Genomic DNA, 18,043 nt, shown 5'->3' on the forward strand with positions numbered 1-18,043 from the left:
TTATTCTTTCTGGGACAAGCTCTATCTATGAAAGAACAACACAAAAATAATTCAAACGATTTAACGGATGTGATAAATCTCTACGCAACAGATCACGTTCGTCTGTAATTAAGAATGACGAATTGCACGAATACATTGAAACTGGTGTAAAATATGCGCCGATATTGGCTGCAGTATTCAAACACTATAACTTAACAGCAAGAAAACGACAGTGTTATATAAATGTATTTCGATGCAATTTACATAACGATATAGATAGTATAATTTCTTCTTTAAATTAATTCTTTCTAAATGTTGACATTTATTCATAAAAACGTAATTACTCTAATCTTTGCATTAAAAATATTGTAAATTAATATTTTCAAAAATGTTATAATAAAATTTCCAAGGAACGAAACATGATCTGTGATGCACGTTCTCTTCCAATCCACTATGCTAACAAACATGTTGAACACAAACAAGTTAAATCGAAATGGAGACACATATTTCGATGCACAGAAATCAACAATCAACTATGAATTAACTATTGTACTAAACGATAACAGGCAAGCTAGTGGCGGACAGGAACACAAGCGTTTCCAGAAGATTAAAATTTACGGGACACCAACGAGCTTTTCGGAATTCATGGGCTGTAAAGTCGAAGCACGGAGATGTATGACCGCTACCGTGAGGGTCAACATAACGTATCTCGGGGACATGCTGAATCAGTGAACAGCAAGGGAAAAGGATGAAAAGCGCCGAGGAGAAGAAAGGATCGTTAAATTGCAGAAAGTATTGGAAACGGGCCATTCTACCTAACGCCTATTGGATCAAATAAATCTTATGTTTTCTGTAACGTTTTATCGTGCCACAACGTTTTTACCGTAACCACTCTACCGTTATTTTCTCACATTCGGGCGTGAAAGACCAAATTTTATCGCATATCGTACGAAATGCGAAAACTCCGAGATATTTACAGCGAAGATACGCTGAATAAATCTTTTGAATAATCGTGCAATAATTTATGATAAATTGAAATAATACACAGATTAAAACTCTTAGGCCATCTACCAAGTGGAAATGTTTTATCCTTATATAATATCATTTCTATATACATTCATTACGATTTAATGTATGTGTACATTCCGTATATGTTATTTATACATGTTATTATTCATTTAATTACTAAAAATACGAAAAAATTATTGCTATCAGATAATTGTTTGATTCAATGGAATAAACTTACTGGAATATTTGAAATATTTCAATTTCTTTTTAAGTTGTTATCATTTTTGTTTTAAATTAATCTATATGTTTTTATTATTATCAATTACACATTCAATATATATATGAAGTATATGTGTGAGCAATAATTTATTGGATATCATGGTGCAAGGGTGAGCATTAACGGTGAAGTTAGACGAAGCGGATGGAACGAGTGGAGTACCTACTTCTCTTCGTGCAACCTCAATGTCGCCACAACTTCTTATCTTTTCACAGTACTCGAACTTGACATTTACCAGCGATATTCGTAAAATTATTGTTATTATTATTTTAACGATTTTTTAAGTTTCTCATTTTTTATAACTATGTATATAAAGAAATTTATTTTAAATCTTTGCATTTTACTGATACATTATTTAAAATTCTTATAAACCTTTTCTCGTTTAAGAAACCGAACTTCTGCAAGCCTAAATGTCATTTAAACCACCAACCAGTAAACCAATATTGATTGGATTATCAGATTCACATGCAATGCTAGCAAAATGTCAGTATATGACAGCAAGCATCGTTGAATGAAGCATATGTTTCTATAGCTTTAGAGCTTAATAGTGATAATGCTATTATAATAAACGATGACAAACGTTTCAGAATTCCGATTTCCGCGTATAAGTTGTACCTTGTATAAGCATGCTTGTGTATTTCTTTTTTCTTTTATATATTATTGTTTAACTCGTGTATTACATGTTGCATTTAAGAGACAAAAAATAGAAAAGTAGATAAAAAAGCGTAGTATACTAGCATGAGATTGGAAGCAATACGAGAGTAGAAAGAACAAATATTGACTTGTATTTTACAGTTTGTAAAAACTGAGAGATAAATATGATTTAAAAAAGATGTATAATAAAAGTTAAGGAAAAATAGACTAAAATTACTAATTTCATTAATATCTAAATGAGTTGTAATGCTAAATAATTATTATCAAGTTAAACGTAAATTAATCACATTATTACTATGTATCGAATATATGTATGTGTATCTATATTAGAATTATTAGAATATTTATTAATACGTGTATTTCTGTCAGATCTATTTTAATTATGCCTGCACAATACGCAAATTTACCGTAGCACGTAATTTACATATTCTAGGTTTTGCAGGCGATTTTCATAATACAAGTTCACACGTGTACGAATTTAGTTGGATATTACACAAAACTGCTAGCTAAACGCTTCTCTTAAACCCTTCATGCTATACACACTAGGAGGTATGCGGACCACGTGCATGTTCATGTTTTGGTATTAGGAAATGTCTATAACATAGCAATATACAGTGTAGAGGTGAAAATGTAATGGAATGAAAATATTTTCCAAGCAATATTATAAACACAATATGTATATTAAAATATCACTAGCTAAAGTTACATATATATATAAAAAAGAAAAGGTTGCTACATTGTATCACGTGATGTGAAGAAATTACAAAACTGACAAAAATATGTACTACACATTCTTCATGAAAGCAACTGATTTCTTTAGACACCCGGTTTGTGTACAGCTAAATCGATACTTAATGCGTATGCGTACAAGTTACGGCAAACGGCATAAAAATCAACAGAGCGGGATAAGCTCGACGTATTTATGTATGAACAAGTATACTCGCCCTCCAGGATAAATAGCTAACAATGATTAAAGAAGCTTTAATAAGAAACATCGTACTTATTGCATTAATTATTATATAAGGTTGCATCGTTAAAAAGAGAAACACGATATCTTTAAATAAAAATATAATAAATTTATAACAAGTGCGATAGAACCTTCCAGTAGAACTCATATCCACATTCCTGACTGCTTGTTAAGTGGAAAACGTAAACCATAGGGTTTACGTACGTGAAACGTAATTGATCGTACTCACCTTAGTGTAGAGTAGCTCCCTTGAAATACGGCGAAAGTGATTGTTGAGCAGCCAATAGAGGAACGGATTCCAGAAGCTGTTGGAGAGCGCAAGCCACGTGGCAAGGAAGTCGAGGAATGGTGGTGGTTTGCTTCCGGTACAAGCTGCAACGACTTCCTGAATTGTCCATGGTGTGACCATAACAATGAATCCTAAACTCATTGCAGCCATTGTTCGCGAGGCAGAAGTTGACAGTCGTCTCTCGTGAGCTACAAGCTGAAATATGTAAATGAAATGAATTCACTTAACGTCTCTTGCTCATTGTCGGTAATATATGTATATTACGTTAAACGTTTAAATGCTTCACGAATCAATTCTTTCTAAAAGATATTAATGATTTTATGATAATCACGGGTTCATAATAAGCGTAAATTTCAAGCTTGTTGAATACTATCCTTCCCATTCTCGTATATTTCATTTGTATTCCTATTGTTTTTATGATTATTACAACATTACGCAATAAAATCTTTGATATGACGTATATAAATGTAATGCACAATACAACTTGATGATAGAATTTTTTGATGTTGTTACAGTGATAGAAGCACACGACGGTGTGAGATCTGACTATGAAGAATGAAAACATGAAAGAAGCAGAATGTTAGAATTTAATCCCGGAATTAAGATTAATAATCTGTGGAAGACACAATGTTTGTGTTGAAACAATACTATGTGATATTTATTAAACAAAAATTACAGCAAATATAAGTAAACGTTGTGAATGTTGACAGTTGACTAGTTATTCTCAGACTGACTGACTTAGTGACCCATGGCCCTTGAAAAGATTTTGAACCCCACTCTCTATGCAGTAATGAGTGTGATATGTGTAGATGCTTTGTGGCGGCACGTGCCACGGAACCTTCCAGCAACTTCGCGATACAAAGCACTATGCCGTTAAAGCATGACATATCTACATGGTACATCTAACGAACGCACGCTAGTGGGGATATCGCTGGGCAACGAAGGGAAGAATCCGTTCGATCAATCACCTCATCTGTATGCGATTAATATCGTTGTATTCCAACACAGAAAAGAGATGAATATAACAGAGAAGCTGTGGTATCACATAACATTGTTATATTTACATTGGTTTTTCATTGAAAATTTACATACTTTTGTTTAAATTGCCGGAAATTTTCTTCAATTATATACCTGCAAAGAAGGGAAAAATTTGAATGATCGAATTGCAAACCGGGTCATTAAATTCGAACTTTTTAACTGTCATGTCAAAGTGATTTATTCAATCGGGCTATCTATGCATGTACTCATATATAGCTGTTTTCATTGGATTTAAATTTTCCAAACCGCATATTCAAAATGTGCATTTATGTAACTTTAACAAAATTCTGCAAGCGTATATGTACTTTATCATTTGATATTTTTCTCCAAATAGAAATACTTTCTGTTCGCATACAGATATTGAGTAATAATATTTCATACTGCATGAAACTTGCAAAGTTTACGATAAAAAATTTCCGATATATTTTGAAAACTTTCGTATCGTGGTTTATAAATATGCAGAGCCTGTAAGAAACTTCTAATATTAAAAAATACGTTAAAGAATCTGTGATTTATCTTGCAAGCCGCAACTTTCTTCGTAATTTTCCTTACATAAATGTATGTTACAGATTGACATACCTGTGTGTATAGTTTTAGTATAGTTAGTGATGATTCATCAACTTGTATCTAGTTATATAGAATTTCCATCGTTACGAAATCAAAAAATTTTTTTAACAACAATTATTTAGTTATTTTAATAACAAATATTAATAAAAATTAGTAATAAATCTTCGCAAGACGTACTAAATGTGATGATATTTTATTATATATTTTCAACGTATAATATATTAGCAATTAACTTCAAAATCAATTTGTGATTCACTATGAAAAAATAAGAAGAAAATATAGAAGATAATTTTTTCATATAACGCTTCGTTTTCGGGAAAATCAAATTTAAAAATTTGTCACATATACTTAAAGTTGTTTGAAGAATCGCAAGAAGATCATTGTACATACGAAAATAAGTAAAAAATGTCCAATCAAATTTTCGTTAAAGACTTCATTCTCAAAAAAGTGGAGTTTAAACATGTTTAGTTAGAAAGGCACAGCTACCTTTTTATGTAATAGATATCAATTTGTTAGCATTTTTTATTACAAATAATATGAAACAAATTAATCTGGAACTTTTCATACATTTTTATTATACTTTTATTATGTTACACAAATTTTTCCAATTCGATTTACTGAAAAATGCAGTTTGGACTGCGTGTGAACTAGAACGCTCCGCAAAATTCGATTGATATGATTTTATTAGCCCTTTAGTTCATCCAAAGTCAAAAATTCTAATGGGATTATATTTTATACATACACAGCTATCATCTGATCTACGATCGACGCAAAAAAATTATTTTTCGAGAAATAATAACAGCTCAAATCCAAATATTCGAAAATCGATATTTTTCACAAAAAAAAAAAAAGAAAAGAAAGAAATTCACTACTCAAAAATTAATCTAGTATACGCGTATGATAAATTTTCAAATTTATTTTTCTCAGGAACAAAACACCTTGTAAAAAAATGTTATTCTACGTTTTCGATTTATTTTCATATAAGGAATGCATGCTGGTACACGTCATTCGGTCGCAGTTCGTGTATATTCAACGTATGACATATCGGCGATGATATCAAAATCAAAAGTTTTGTGATGAAAGCAATAACATTTCATTGACTAATTTTTGGTTAAAGAATAACCACGAGGACATTCAGTAATACAGAAGTCCGTTGAATAAGACGACCTTAACGTCTAAAAGGTAGGACGTCTAGTCGACTCGTCTTTTAGACCAGCTTGACACCGTTACGAAAGTCGCAAAGCGTTAAGCTCGTCAGCGTCAAAGCCTCTCATCGCACAGCAGTAAAAGGATTACGGATCTGCTCGTTTAGATGAATCCTTCCTCTTTCGCTTCTTCCTGATTCTCTCCACCTTTTTTCCCTCTCACTTTCTTTCTTTCTCTCTCTCTCTCTCTCTCTCTCTCTCTATCTCTCTTTCTCTCCCCAACTCCTCATCTTGTACTCCTTCCTATCCTTTTCCTTGCATCTCCTCGTTTCTTTCTTTTTTTCTTATTCGCTTCATTTGTATTTTAAAGCATTGCGAGCTTTACTTTTGAACCAGGCAACCTTTCTTATGCAATTCTTAGAATTACATGATTATTGAGAAAATTAGAATAATTAAAGCTTTCGAGTGGTAAAAGTCAGGATTAATTAGTTCGGAGGCTTAACACTGTACAGGCTTACACTGTATAACGATAAATATTTATATAACGGGTAATGAAAGGTGAAACAATAATTTAATAACAAATAGAAAAAATAAAATGTAATCCCTTGTTTTCCGATCGATATGAAATTTCGAACGTTTGTATAATTAACGTTAACGCTGAAACAATAACTTTAAAGAAATTTAAAAAGCAAGATTTAATTTATCAGGTTTATTTATTTTATTTCTCTTAATGGAAGAATCGTTTCACTTGTCAATTATTAAAACGTATTGCTTAAAATGAATAATTTCTATGTTTTTTGTGTCTGAAACAGGCAGATACTTTTATCTATTTTTTGTTGTACTATAAACAATCATTCACACGTATCCAAGAAATTTTTAATATGAACTCGTTATATGCATATGCAGGCTGTATGAATAACTATGCATATCTGCGTTATTCATAAGTATGCATAGCAACCGTTGTATGCATAACTGGCAGCATTTTCTATCTGACTATTACTTTCAATATTGCATCAATTCTGTTTAATTCATCTCTTGTTATAGCATTACGTATTCAATTGTTACAACTTGTTATAATATATCGTAACGCTCAATCCACGTTTAATTGGTAACGATACAATTATCTTTATGCATTTATGATAAATGCAAAAATGTACAAAATGTACTTAATATGACCAGACGTATAATGATATAGTGTATACAAAATGATATTTCATTATTCAATAAATCTTTCAACTATCAACACTAGCCTTTATACTAGCCATTTTGTAGCATCTACATGAACGAAATTAGCTAACTTGCTAATTGATCCTATTGATAATTTGCGTCATCTCTCTTGAATGGTACCTACAATGACTGAGCTTATGGACTTTAGACTAAGTTTCCTAATTCAAAATCGCGTCGGTGGTTACCAGATCTCAAAATTCAATTATCGATCCGAACGACGCGACGCTTCCCACGATATCTACGAGTAAACACTAGCAGATGAATCAACTGCTAATTTTTCTAGTAGACACGTTTTATTAATATATTATAATATCACCTAGAAGATTTGTATAATAAATCATAAATAAATTAATTTGTTAGTTTTCGTAAAAATTAACTTCAGGTTATATATACATATAAAGTTTCATACATGAAATCTCTGTATAGAGACTGTGTAAATTGCTAGTTGGTATTTGTGTCTTGTTAAAAGACAAACTTCTGTAAGAAACTGTATAATATTATTTATAACATACACGGTATTATACACATCTCTATATTGTTGCCACACGACAAAGATAGTAATTTATCAGAAAATCCTTCCACAACTGCGTTGCGAGTGTATTGTACATATCTATACAATTGTAACGTCAACTCGCAACACACCAGCGATTCATCGAAATTGATTCAATGCGATCGCGGCTTCTACTTCCGGGCATCGACACTTCGCAAGGACACCTATAGTGGCCACTGTACCAACCTATCAATACATCGACGAATACGTTAGTGAAATGATCCATTGTATGTAAAAATTCATGAATGCAAAAGCCATGAATGCATTTTTTAATAAAGAACTGAATTAATTAAAATATTACAGAAGGTGAATTTCTTCCTTCGATTATCTCTCATTTGGCGTTTTATTCTACAAGGATACTGTGACAATATGTAACCTTATTTACTCGTTCTCGTAAGCAACGGTATAACGAAACATTGTCTTATAATTTATCTGATAATGTGTAATGTATACTATAATATTGTATAAGGTAATCCCTTCATAAACACTAAAATTGCCTTAGTAAGAAAGAAAAAACACCTTTTTATCTGTTAATCGCTTAGCCACGTTAAATTCGTAAAGTTTCAAAGTGACGATCAATGAACAGAACCATTACAATTTAATTTACGTAGGTGAAAAAATTCATTGTGCCCACTGAAGATGGCAAAAAGAAAAAATGATAAACGAGGACTCTTTCACGGTATGTAGAAATTACCACATGCATTTCGTCAGTAGCCGATCTGTCCACATCGTGATTTATAGGACTGATAAGGACAACCGTCGATTCTATATGAACTGGGTAACGAGTGCGCACGTCAGCGATATTGGACAGAGGACGAGAGATTGAGATTCATCCGAGATCGGCACACAGTATTCCTCATTCATCATTTCATGTAGTATTGTAGTATGTGCATGTAGTATTGACTCTCTTTTATTTATAATCATCTTTTAATATTCCAATAGTATACAACAACTGACTATAAAGTACGAATCACTCGAGACCTCTAATACTTTCTAGCTATTTTAAGAAATTTGAAGTATGGTTGTTTAAAAAAAGTAACTCTGTCAGCTTGTGCTATGGTACATAATAAATTATTTAATTGCTATGTATATATAATCTTCCGTGTATTTATTTTGTATTAATAATATTATCATGTATTTGTAATCTTCCATTTATTATAAATTACAGTGTAATTTGTGTAACCAAGGATAATTTTATTTATAGTTATATACGGATATAATAGTAATTACGGATATTATAATAAACTATAAGTTATATAGTTATATACGGATAGTTATTCACGATGTAGCCACGAAAGAGAAGTTTTTGCATGTGATCTTAATCCTATAGCCAGACGTTGTATATTAAAATACCTTCGAAGCTAATAGTTTTGATATAGACAAAAAAAAAACGAAGTTGACCTTCATGTGTATTTTCCCTATCTATCTGCAAAAAGAGTAATACTAGTATTAACACTTAATAACATCAAATTATATTCCCTTCGATGGTATTTAATTTTTATTTAAAATAGTTGTTCACTTTGTTGTAATTTATGATTTTTTTTATTAAACCTTTGAAACTAGTTTATTTGATATTGTTACGTTGGCAGACTCACCCTGTATATAAAGTTTTGATAACTGAAAATGTGTTATTTTGTTACAGTCATAAATGTAAGTACGGTAATTGTGAAATCCATTCGTTTGAATTAGAGTGCTATGAGAAAAGAGCTTATAACGTATAGGTATTTCAACTCAATTTGGCGCTGGAAAGTTTAATTAAAGTTTCAAATATATCTGTTAATTCAATCGTTCGCCAAATCGAAATGAGATATGATGTAACTAAAAGGTAAAACATCCGACCGACAATTATTTAAATATTATAAATGATGAACAAATGGAATACACTTAATTAATTGGCTTGTTAATACAAGGTGTTGTATCAGCAGTGAAATTAATTATTAAGCTCAATGAGGCTAAGTACCTACAAAGAAAATATTATCTCACATATAATTTAGAAATTAAGAAATATGAAGCTAAAGAGCTTATCAAACAACAAAATATTTCTACAATATTTTATTATTATAAACGACAGTTTTATTATCGCAAATTGGCTTCTAGAAATGGATTTAATCGTGGCATGATATTCTAAAAAAATGTGCAAGCGCTCAGATACTTTTAAATGTAAGTACATATGTAATGCGATTACTGGATGCTATAACTTAACAGTAGAACTACCGAAAGTTAACACGAAGCTATTTCCACCAAAACCAGTGAAAATGATTGGTCTTTAAAAAATACGTAATAATAGAATATTTTTATATTTATCGATTTATTACTTTCTTACAGAAGCAATTCCGTGTTATGTAGTACATTTTTGGTATTATTAATCCATCTAGGATCCCTAAATGAGGGTTGACACATTTATAAAATTGTAGAGCCAGTCATTTCGACTGGTGTGGTATTTCTAGTGTTAGGATCTAGCGATCGATCCGGAATTTTCCTGATGACTGATATCATCATATTGAATGATACGCAGTAAAAATTTTAAAAACGTGTGGGAAGTTGTACAAAACGAGGAAACTGGTTAATTGGAGTTCGATAAACGGATTGCAGGATCCTTTTACACTTTGACAAGTACCAGTCATTTTAACTGATATTGGTGTAAGTAGCCTTGATACAAAATTATTTTGAATTTGAATACATAAAAAACAAAATAAAATTCATTATATTATTCTTTTAGTTACCGTTGCGAAAGTACATCATTGCGGGGAAAAAATATAACATGAAGTAGAAATTTTAAAATAAAATTGTAAAACTAGTCAATTTGATTGGTGTGGTAGTTCTAGTGTTAATATTATCAGATATATCAGAAAGAAAGAAATTACTTTTATATACAGTGAATCACAAAAATATTTTACCGATTGCCACAGAAAATTTGTGTGAAAATATTATGTATTCTACAGAAAATTTTTTGAAATTTATAATAAGCCTTTTCTGAATATATTATGTATGTTATATAAAACATTTAGCATATATGAATTTTAATGCATCTTGTCAAAAATAAAGAAGTATACAGTAATTTTTTAATCATACTGTAAGTTGTAATATCATTGCTCCCGTGCTTCACCCCCAAAAGTCTACAAGGAAAAGGCAAATTCCGCTCCGTAGACTGCATAAGTAAACCTTTATAGCACCAATGTAAAGATATTCTAGCTATGTTCATGGAATTATTTTATTAATCATCAAGATTCTGGCAAACCTCAAGTGGAGAATCTGAATTCGTGAGATCTTCTCTCTCTGCGGAATATTGTATCGTACGATTTCCTAGCGCTTTCCATCAGTTCATGTACCATGAAACTTCCATAAAAATTTCATATCCACAGCGTAATTAAAGTGGTGGGCTTAATAACACAATTCGTAAATTTTGCCAAGCAACGGTTGATCATATCATAAATCAACGCTATAAAATTTCTACGTTATACGTTTCGACGATTATCCTTACAATAAATGTTATCGAACAGCTTTACGATTATACATCAATTTATTCATTTTTTTCTTTCTATTAGATTGCTATGTAATTTGCAAATGTTTCAATGCGTACACTGTTTTTAAATCCTGTCATTGCACGTGCAAAATGAAACCTATACCTACTCTAGGGAGAACAACCCAATCAACAAGATTTAATAATTAAACAACCAATGTCACGATATCGTTACGTAATACTAGATTGCTAAATAAAATGACAGCTTTTTAATCATCTCGTTAGCTCATTCGGAATTAAATAGATTAATTCTTTTCAGAGATAGAGGTAGGATTTGATTGTGTTATTTCGACAGATATAATTTAAACACGCTTTTTGCAAAAATACAAAAAGTATTTGAATTTATATAAAATTAGAAGTGGATTTACAAAATAAGAGACATAATAGTAACGTATATTATGAGAAATGGTAAAAACAACATATCGTTTCGTAATAGTCCAGATACATTTTACTGTTTCTTACGCCGAAATCTAATTACAATAGTACGTTGATGTTTTCGCTCTCTCAGCGATAGAATGATAAAAAATTCCTACAGAAGTTATAAACTTATAATCTCGGTACAGACCAGTGAATTTTTTTGATCGGATTTCTCGCGTGTTTCAGTAGTTCATTGAATTATACGACGAAATGCAATTTATGTGCTGCTGCCTTCGAGGTTTATGACGAGCGAAAATTGATTCTTGATGGAGCAGAGCTACGCTTCTGTAATGACTTTTGCATGTCACAAGAATATTTATAATTTCCAATTTAAGACTAATATCCCCCACTTTTCAATGATGTTTCCACACAGATGAGAATCAAATTTTACAGATTTAGATGCGTATACAGTAGTTGCTAAAAAATACTATAAGAAGTCTAAAGATTGAAGTATTTTTTGAGAAAATAAAAAAAAAATACTTAAAAATGTGGAATGTATACTGAACAGTCATAAAAAAGAAAATTAAGTAATAGCGACAATTAAAAATACTAATTTAGATTATCTGCAAGCCTTAAATATAAGAACATGTCAAAAATAATTTTGTAGGTCCCAAAAATTGGTAATTTAATTATGAAAAGAAGGAACAGGTTAAGCCTGTTCATAATTAGTTGTCGCAGTTATCTTTTGTTGAAAATAAATAAATCGATTTTCTTGTTAGAATTCAAACAAAAGCTTTAAAAACTAAAACATATATAGTTTTAATCTTAAAAATCGGAAAGCTTGGATTTCATACGATATTGGTCTTAAAAATTCCGTTTTTAAGGTCGACCTCTATATCATCATCCAGCCCAAGTGTTCGACGATGGGAAGGAAAGGCCTTCTGCTGCTGTCTCATTTGTCAACCCCTGCCATAATAGTATTAAATTCATACTGGCCATATTTGTCGTAACATTTTTCCGCTGGTCTTAGATGGGTTCTCGTATATCCTAATATAACAGTGGCGAATACATACGTAACTAGGGACATTTTGTTTTCATTAAGCACGTAAAATATATACCATTTATTTGTAATGTAAATTAATATTATTATACCGTAAAATGAAATATTAGTAAAAATGTAATGATTATGGGAAATATATGTGAAATGATACAAATAAAATTTAATTAAACTGTATAAAATAATTTTCATTAAATTTGAAATCAGAAAAAGAAATAACTCAACGTGATGTAAGAATTAATGTACGAATTGTAAGCAAAATGGAAATTTGTTCTTTTCACCGTAATCATTCTGAATATGAAAAATAACATAATACAAAAAACACAGTACAAAGATAGTATAGTACAAACGTAGTACTCCAACGTAGTATAAACATCTGCCTATATCATCCTCCACATTCAAACCGAGCATACTTAAATCTCTTACTCCGTCGTACAACTAGCATTCAATCAGCACGCGCATCCAATCCTCCTATTCAATTCTATACGCAGACTTCGCATTGTTTGCCAAACTACCCCTGCGCGCAGCTACCATGAGAAAGCTGTGAGAATATTTCGCACCTGAAATTCTGAAGATTGTTTAATCAAACTATGGCAGAATCTATTTCTCAAGCCCATCGCGCTGAGAGTTTGCAAATTCTCGTTTGAGTTACCGATATGCTCTTTGTATATCCAGTCGTAACGTATGAAATGTTCGCTTTCTTCGGATATTTCAGATTGAGTATGCTTCTGCACTTTATCAACGTCAGTTTGTTAATCAACGTTGTATTATCAACAGATGTAACTTTATGGTAAGCTGTTGCTATTACAAGAGGTACACCAAGCGTAGCACATAGTACACGATATCCATTAACTTAATGATTGGTCGCAATGCACTTACACAGGGCTAAAACCTTTAACATCAAAGATTGTAAATTATAGGTGTATTCCGCGAGAATTTGAACCGAAGAGACTCATTGGCACATACTAATTATAATACATCTGAACTTTTTATGTGAATATACATATTATAATGTAATCATTAAATACGTAATTATATATAACGCAATCATCAAGCAACATACATATGTAGTTAGCTTCGTAAAATTAGTAGAAATTACAGCCATTTTGCAAACGATTTGCTATTAATAAATCTGTTTCCTGCCATTCTAATTATGCTATCTGCTGGCGTTCCACTACGTAATTGAGATATCATATATGTAGTATTTTTTGAAAATAAATAGCAGAAGTCAAATAACTATTTTATTTAAATTTAAAAATCGCTCCATATCATTACAATAAGGAGCGTGAAGAGTTTAATAATAATAAATATACTATTTCATTACATCATATACGTTATTATCTTAAATATCATAATAAGTACTATACTTAGGATATTCTATATATTTTTGGATATTATGTGCATTCTGTGTGTCTTTGCATTTTCAAATATCCCATAATGGCGCAAAAACTATAGTCTAATAATTAGACTCACGTATACATATAATTTAAAGCAGGATAATTTAAGGAATAAAATAAATAAAGCTATTAATATAATAAAACTAAAATAAATAAATCACTGACAAAAATATATCAATTGTTACTAGCGTAAAATAGGCTTACGACTTCAACCGTTAACTTCGCTCCCTTTATCTTGCTCTTTAGACAGAAGACATGGTACACGCGAATACTCGTTTTCCTTGGACTCAAATCTTGAACAATACTGATGCAAAGGCTTAACGTTGCCGTTTACGCCGGAGATCATAACACACGCCTAGGAAAACTGATCGTGTCGTTTCAACCCTTATGTCAACGTTGTTCAAGAGAGAACTTGTCAGTCCTCTGCTCTCTTTCTACTCCTGTCCATAGCTACACTGCGGATGTTTGTTCAAATTCATATTTTTACGAAAACAATTTGAAAAATGGCTCTTAAACCCACTACAACGCTTCGATTTTTTACTTCAATTTTGCTCCTATTGTAATACATAAAAAAAATATTTCAGTTCCAGATGAACTTGTCGAATAGAGGTAGCTATACAGGGGACTTCGAAATCATTGAGAAATCACAGGTTAACCGATTTTTAACGTTTTAAAAAAATTGTAACCTGAAATTGAATCAAATAAAGAATTTACTAATGTAAGATAAAATTTAAGTATCATTTTTTTCATTTAAAAAGGCCGGAATTATTTTGTATTTTCCAAATAGCAATATATATATTGCCACATTCTTCAAACAAAATTTATAAAGAAGAACGTAAAAATGTTCTTATTTTCAAAGGTTTTTGGTTTATAGTGTACGTAAACGTACGCTACGAACAATGGCGCTGAACTTGCGAAAAGAATAAGTAAAGGTAGAGGAGAATGAAACAAAACGGGATCAAATTCTTCGGGCATGCAGTGCACAAAAAGATATGAACAAGAGAGCTGTAATGAAACTTTTTTAAAAACTATTCATAAAAGTTGTATGCTAGTTGTATACAATTCGTATACAAGTTCAGTATTTTCTTCCGCTTTGCTAACATATTAAACTTGAAAACTTTACTCTTTATACCATGTTCATCGTACATAATTTTAAGAACAACGCTAATTTAATAATTTCTATACAAATCATATTGCTTTACTTATGTTAAATCTGAGACTATAGATTTTGTTATACAATGTATTAATAAATAATACACACGTGTCATATATAGATATATCACAAGTTTAAGGAAAACATATTTTCTATTGCTTCTTTAGTTTAAAAAATATCATTATTACTGTTTCTATAATTCTAAAATATTTTCTTACTTTAGAAATATATCCAAAGGTATGATAAACATTGTTAACAATCCATAGATATTCTGCGCTCGGATATGAAAGTACAATATTACTCCATTTATATGTTAATATATAACATTTAACAAAGAAATTGATTTAAGTACATTGTACATGCAACACACGTCAAGCGTAACGAGTTCATTTAGAATAATTTCCTTCACTCGAGTCGGAATTATGAACTAAAATGTTTCAGATAGCTTCTGTATAATTAAAACACTACGACATAATTGTTAACATAGAAGGAAGTCGACATTAACAGGAAATTTGATTTTTTCATTCTTTCTTCTAATAATGAAAATAAACCTGTGATTTTCGTTTGCAGGTTACGCGAGATTTCAGCGTCTTACAAAAGCTTTCCGCTATAAGGAGGTAAATAAAGTTTACCTATGCCATTAACGGCGTCTTCAAAGTCATTATGGCTACAAGGCTGCGACGACTATCTCCACCGCTTCCGTTGCAAAGAGTTCTTTAGGTGAAAGATTCATTTTTATCATGTATCTAAGAATTATTTCTTTATACTTAAGGTCACGTAGTTTTATTAAAATTCTATTACCTGAAAGTTACTATGTTTATAAATTTTTATGCTGGAATAATACTTCATGCGAATTTTGCTAAATACTTATAACTTTGTACTGATATCTTTATAGTGGAATAAACTTCGAAAGTTCGAAACAATCTCTTTTGCAAGTATTCCTATCTAAAGTGTAACTGGACACTTCTTAGGTGACATAATAGCATAAAATGTCTTTATTAAAAGATAATAAAGAGCGCAAAGGATTAATTCCATAGGAAACCAAGAACTTTGATTTACGAAAGGATGTAATAAACTTCTGTATAGGAAAAATTCAGGATGAAAACGAGTATGAAAAGGCTGGTGCGTTAAAGGACTTAAAGAGAATATTGAACGGAGCAACCTGACAGAGATGAAGGATTTCAACGAAAACACAGCAGTTAGCTTTGAAAACGTCATCGAAGTTTTACAACTGTAAACACTGCGCCGCATCAATTTAAAAATGCTGTAAGCATGAAGAAATAAATACCGCAAACATTTAATGAGCCCAGGATTAACCGTTGCATAACGAATAACTGGGTCGTTTGAAACTGAAGTGGCAACGCAAAGTTCGATGCTTTCAGAGAAAAGGATACATCCAGCGAACGATAAACATATTTTTGTAAGAATACAAATTTCTTATTATTCTACTCACGTTTCTGATTCATACAAAATTGGATATTGTGAACCTCGTTTTGTTACTTCACCTATTGAATATCATAACGAGAACTCTACTTTGAATATTTAAGGATCTGCGAATTTTTGTACCGTTAAATTTTCCATGCATACATAATAATCTGATTATATACAATAAAATTCAAATTAACAGATACAAATACTTTTCGCTGATTAAATGAAATTATTTTTTGTTTATTCTTATTTATATATGTAATATCGTGATGTAATATGTTTACAAAAGTGGACAATAGAGATGTTAATCAGACAGATAAGACGATTGTGGCTTAACTTGAACTATTCATACCAAACGTACAGAACACAGCGCAATCCACACTCTCTCGGCAACGCCACTCGCAACCTCCGTCTCCGCTCGACTCGCACTCGGCTTCTCGACTCGCACTCTCGTTCTCGACTCGCGCTCTGCTTTTCGACTGACCGTTGTCGCATTCCATTGCCCTTTTCCTAGGCCCACCGCACACGTGTTCTGCAGACGCTCGTGGCCAGGGTCACGTAGGTCTTTTCCACGAAACTATGCACTTGAAAAGACCGATGACACATTGATGGGCCCGACGGCGCCTCGGCTCTCGCGACACTGTTCATAGTTCGTCCGATATTGCCCAGGCCTTTCGTCCACGATACTACATTCGGCCATCCTGCAATAACATCTGCCCTCAGATGTTGCCTTCTATCTCGCTGTCATCAGATGCGTCACTTTCGGCATTTAGGACCCAAGGTTTCATAAAATCGAGGTGTGCACGGGTCCTTCCTCAGGTACTGCTTCGCACGCTTTCTTCTTTTCTTGTAATTTCGCAGGTTCCATTCTAGCTTACCTATGTTTCGTTCGGTTAGGCTACAGTCAAGACAGTTGGATACCATGTGTTCGCCCTTCTCGCGCAACCCCTTGAACCAGAAGTCCTTCTTGACCATAGCTTCTGTTTTGGTAACCTCGAAATGCCCACGCTCGTGCGCTTGCCTGACTACCTGAGCCCGCATCGCCTTCGATACTACTATTAGCACATCGTCCTCACACTCCTTATACAAGATATTGTTTCTTACTACCTGCCCATCGGCCTGACTGCACGTTGCGGCGTCCAAAATCCTACAGACTTCAATGTCCTTGTTCTGTGCCCTTCTCAACCGTGCAATCAGCCCGTCTTCACTCTCCGTTACATACACAGTGCTCGGCAGGGGGTTCCTACTCGGAGCATCTACATGCTGCATACTTTTCCCCGGCCGATGACACGCCTGATACTTAATCTCGCCTAGTAACAAGGCCCATCTAGCCACACGCACACCCAAATCTTTCTTTCTAACTACACCTATCGGACTCGCATACTCCAAGTCTGACGATTTGATGACACCCTCGTTTGTCCACGCTTCCA

The 18,043-nt window shown here is 32.3% G+C and overlaps 1 protein-coding gene across 5 annotated transcripts in view; it reads right to left on the minus strand.

The window, feature by feature from the left end:
• LOC117215754 (trace amine-associated receptor 9) overlaps nt 1–18,043 on the minus strand; it is a 107,730-nt gene that overhangs the window by 20,204 nt on the left and 69,483 nt on the right. For all 5 annotated transcript variants that reach the window (XM_033462218.1, XM_033462217.1, XM_033462220.1 and 2 more), the window contains one exon: nt 3,115–3,369. In XM_033462218.1, the coding sequence (XP_033318109.1) occupies nt 3,115–3,369 (255 nt within the window). The remainder of the gene's footprint in view (nt 1–3,114; nt 3,370–18,043) is intronic.

The sequence above is a fragment of the Bombus bifarius genome, unplaced genomic scaffold, assembly GCF_011952205.1.
Source record: "Bombus bifarius isolate JDL3187 unplaced genomic scaffold, Bbif_JDL3187 scf7180000009790, whole genome shotgun sequence".
Taxonomy (NCBI): Eukaryota; Metazoa; Arthropoda; class Insecta; order Hymenoptera; family Apidae; genus Bombus; species Bombus bifarius.